Consider the following 4,197-nt stretch of genomic DNA (forward strand, 5'->3'; position numbering starts at 1 on the left):
TGGAGCTCCGAAGGAGAGAAGGAGAGGGGCCGCTGATAGTACATCGAGCCTTCGACCGCATGGCACCCTTCAAGCTCTCCCACCTCTCCCACAAGGCAATGCTAGAAGCACGAGTCGATTTCGGGGGATACCTTCCTCTTTCCAGGGACCAAGTCTCTTGCTTGGACTCGCGAGGTTTCATAGACAAACTGGAGTCCGGTAACGACTCCAGTCCAAGCTTGTCCTCCGAGCACCTATCCCGCGAGGACTCGGCCACTTCTCCACGCAGCGCGCCTGTGGCAGCGCTGCGCCCTAACGAGCAGGTTGTACATCCCAATGGTAGGGCACAGTACCTAGCTGCTGAAGGCGAGTTCCTTGCGCAGAGTGCCTACTGGCATCGCAAGATGGAGGAACTCCTCCAGTTCCCTAGACCCGTGCTCCTGATCATCGATATCAACAACGAGGATTTGCATGCTGTTGCACTGGACATGTTTAGTGTCGATCGCGCGGCCTGCAAGAAGTCAGCGAAGGAAACCGTCACCCGCCTGCTACCCTCCGAAATTTCGTGTCTACGGCTGTTCATTATGGAGCACGAATGTTCCTATGTCTACAGCATTTACAGCATCATCTCCTACATCAATGAGCGAAAAATAACATTCTCCACAAAAAGCTGCAACGAAGCTCGAGTTCGAGCTTTCAGGACTGACGACGAACAGAAACGCCTGCTAGGGCAGCAACCCATTCCGAAGCGCCGAAGACTGTAGCGTCAGAGTGGGAGCGTTAAGGCTGTTAAATGCGCACAGCACCTTCATGAAATCGTCAAATATTATGCTCACAACAGAAAAGAAAGAGACTTCGTCCCAAGGCACCTTACAGCTCCTAAGTGGATCTCTGCTCCTCCACCAACCTCCCATCCAACAAACAACGGTTCCGGAGGAACAAGACCGGATGCCAATCGGACTGGGCAGTGCAGCGAGTTACACGTTGCCACCGGTGTTCAACCCCCGCCCTCGAATGCGAATCCGAGAGATCACATTGCTGCAGGATGTCGATCCCTCCACGTATGATGATCTCTCCATCGAAGAGTACCAAAGTACTGTACGCGAGATCGACGTCGCTAATCGCGTTGCCACCATGTGCGAAGGCCTCACGCCAAAAGAGATGGCAGCCTTGCAGGATGAGGTGAGCAAGCGCACCGAGGCTGTCTCACGTACTGTGCAGGAAATGCAAGGGAAAAATTTTCTGGCTGTATTCCTTGGGAAGAAACAGACTCAATTAGCCACACTGCTTCGAATCCAGGACGAACTCCGTATGAATATCAACGGGTCGCACTTCCTACGTGAAAAGGAACGTGTACTGAGGAAGTACGAAGATCAGTCTGCTGAGCCAATCCACGATGAGATCCTGGTGGTAGCAAAGCAACTACAAGATGATGGTCTCAAGCAGGAGACACTCATTGCAGATATAGGAAAGGCCATAGAGTCGGATGACGATGCTCACGCATACGACCTTGGGCAGCAGTTGGTTGCACTGCAGGCATCGATGGCAAGATCCGAAACCCGATTCCAAGCTCTGTCCGACCTGAAGATGGCAAAAAACACCAGGAGAGTGGTTCAGGGACCTCGTAGGGCATGATACGATTCATGAATGCGTGCTTCATCGAAAATGAGGTGTTATTCGTTATGGCCATTGGTCTGCGGGAGCCTCTGTTGCCTCCTAGGAAGGGTGCCAAGAGGTTGTGGGCGGGATTGCTACTACTTATCTCTGCCATTGTGGTGTTCTGGGCGGTGCCTGTCCCTGTGTTCGTCGATCTGGATCCAGCTGAAGCCCTTTGGGTAGCTCGACTTCACAAAACACTGCGGTCTGAGAGCGCCTTGATGAAAGGCTCCCGAGACTTACAAGCCCAGGTGGAAAGTCTTCCGAGTGTGACCAGCCTCCCAAGCCAATGGACAGACGATGACCTAACGGTGAGCACTGTGCATTTCTGGAAGAAGTTCAACAAAACGTATGACGCTGCCGCTGAGAAGTTCCGCCGCCTGCAAATCTTTCACTCACAGATGCTAGAGGCCGAGGCGGTCGCTGGGCAGGATCCTGGTTTCCGACTAGGAGCGACCTTCTTCGGTGACGTACCCAAATTAGAGGATGACGAATACATGGGCCTGAAAACCAACATGGTTCCTCCGACGCTGCCCCTTTGGCAGCCTCCTCAGCACTTACAGCTGCCAGGGGCAGTCGATTGGAGGACTGTAGGGTGCGTGAGGGAACCGAAGAACCAGCAAAAATGCGGCTCTTGCTGGGCTTTCGCAACTGTCGCTGCATTAGAGTCTGCCGTCTGCATTGCCGGCCTGCATGACCGTCACCGCTTGCCCAACTACTCCGAGCAGGAGCTGGTCGACTGCTCATGGTTTTTGGGAGATCGAGGTTGTAATGGCGGCCTCACGGAGTGGGGCGTAGAGTACGTAGCCGACTGGGGCTTGTGCCCAGAGGAGGAGTACGAGTACACCGCTAGTGACGGCAAGTGCCGGGCCAAGTCTTGCCACAAAAGCCACTCCTGGAGGGTGGATCGTTTGCAGGCCCTCCCTCCTGATACGCAAGCGTTGATGGCCGCTTTGGTTACCAACGGACCTATCACAGTGGCCGTCACTGCTGGCAATGTCCCATTCAAGCTGTACCAGGGGGGCATCCTGCGAAACACTGCTACCTGGAGCTGTGAGGGCCCGCTAGACCACGCGGTGACTCTCATTGGTTTTGGGGAAGAGAATGGAACTCCCTTTTGGATTATAAAGAACAGCTGGGGTGCTGATTGGGGAGAAGGTGGCTTCATGCGCATGTCTACCAATAGCGATGCGCCCTACGGGATGTGCAATATTTTGCAGGAGCCCGTCTTGGTCTCTGTTCGTATGCTGAAGAATAGCACATCTAAATAGATGTATCAAGCATGCTCGTTGTGTTGTGGCGAACGTACGATAGATGTTGAGGTTAAAAATAACGCGAACCTTGACAACAAAAGACAATAAAAAGCAAAACAAAATGTGGTGTGCATTTAGCGTGTGCACTGTGCCGAAAAATTAAAAATGTCGACGAATGTAAATAACTCGTGTCCGCGACCGCGGCAGAGGCCGACGAGACGCAACGCTGTAAATATAACAAACGACGCAGTCGTTCGAGTAAGTCATTTCTATTGGATAACCAATCGCACCCAAGATCCAATTTTTTTTGATTGAGCCCAAGTTTAGATATGAGTTTTATTTATCTTCAGGATGCCCACGCCTATCTCGAGTCGGTGGTAACAAGTTTGACGCTGAATAACTATCAGCTTGTAAAGATGGTCGAATCGTTCAAGGACGAGGTCGATCTCGGTTTGGAAAGGCACTGGATGGAGGTGGAGGGAGAACCAGATCCCCCAGCATCATCTCTCATGATGATCGATTCGTGTATAGACGAACTACCTACAGGATCGGAGAAAGGAGTGACATACTCAATGGATGTGGGCGGAAGCAACATCAGGGTGGCGCAAGTCCAAATCCACGGAGCTGGCTGTGTTACCCTGACCCAAAGACGAACTGATGTGACGTCGAAGCTCATGGACCCGCAAACGACAGCAACGGAGTTCTTTGATGTCCTGGCAGAGCTCGTACGAGAGGAATTTGCGAACAACGACGACGTACAACACAGATTGGACTCTGACGGAAACGTGTTGTCGGGCAATTCTGCCCCTGTTGGCCTGACTTTCTCTTTCCCCATGGAGCAGTACTCTCGGGAGTGCGCGGTGTTATCTCGTTGGACCAAAGGATGGCAGACAGCCCGAGCCACCGCAGACCCCATTGAAGGTCGGGACGTGGTTAAGCTAATGAACGATGCATTAGTGAGGAATCGCGTTCCAGCCTTCATATCCGTGTGCATTAACGACACCATAGCCACTCAGGTGACGGCTGACTTCGAGTCCAAAGGTCAAATGGGTTTACCGTGCCCCATCGGTATGATCATCGGCACGGGGTTCAATGTGAGCTACACGGAACCGAGGTTCGCCGAATTCCACTACACCAGTCCAATGATCAACATGGAGTGCGGCAATTTCGACCGAAACCTGCCCCAGACGAAGTATGATGAAGCCCTGGACGTGCTATCGGTCAATCCCGGAGTCAACCGGCTTGAGAAGATGGTCAGCGGTAAGTACCTATGCCCGTTGGTGTCAATAATCCTTGAGGACATCTACAA

General features: G+C 52.6%; 4 protein-coding genes across 6 annotated transcripts; all 4 read left to right on the forward strand.

Moving 5' to 3' along the window:
- Positions 1-59: 59 nt before the first annotated feature.
- Positions 60-743, forward strand: KVP18_000835 (uncharacterized protein; the record flags this gene model as incomplete). The annotated part of the gene is made up of 1 exon (XM_067950289.1): positions 60-743. The coding sequence occupies one exon, from the start codon at positions 60-62 to the stop codon at positions 741-743; it is 684 nt and encodes a 227-aa protein (XP_067811632.1).
- A 64-nt stretch (positions 744-807) lies between these two features.
- On the forward strand, positions 808-1,614 carry KVP18_000834 (uncharacterized protein; the record flags this gene model as incomplete). Its single annotated transcript, XM_067950288.1, has 1 exon — positions 808-1,614. One exon carries the CDS (start codon positions 808-810, stop codon positions 1,612-1,614), a length of 807 nt encoding a protein of 268 aa, XP_067811631.1.
- Positions 1,615-1,622: 8 nt separating this feature from the next.
- Positions 1,623-2,906, forward strand: KVP18_000836 (uncharacterized protein; the record flags this gene model as incomplete). Of its 2 annotated transcripts, none has more annotated exons than XM_067950291.1 (1): positions 1,623-2,906. In XM_067950291.1, the coding sequence occupies one exon, from the start codon at positions 1,623-1,625 to the stop codon at positions 2,904-2,906; it is 1,284 nt and encodes a 427-aa protein (XP_067811634.1). The 2 variants fall into 2 exon arrangements, with proteins under 2 accessions (XP_067811634.1, XP_067811633.1); XM_067950290.1 differs by having other exon boundaries at positions 1,662-2,906.
- A 311-nt stretch (positions 2,907-3,217) lies between these two features.
- On the forward strand, positions 3,218-4,197 carry KVP18_000833 (uncharacterized protein; the record flags this gene model as incomplete). 2 transcript variants are annotated; one of them, XM_067950287.1, is made up of 1 exon in its annotated part: positions 3,218-4,197. In XM_067950287.1, a coding segment is annotated over one exon (980 nt), but the record flags the coding sequence as incomplete, so codon positions are not given. The 2 variants fall into 2 exon arrangements, with proteins under 2 accessions (XP_067811630.1, XP_067811629.1); XM_067950286.1 differs by having other exon boundaries at positions 3,218-4,148.

The sequence above is a fragment of a genome (assembly GCF_019968955.1).
Source record: "MAG: Porospora cf. gigantea A chromosome Unknown PgA_NODE_2056_length_4197_cov_354.732, whole genome shotgun sequence".
Lineage (NCBI taxonomy): Eukaryota > Apicomplexa > Conoidasida > Eugregarinorida > Porosporidae > Porospora > Porospora cf. gigantea A.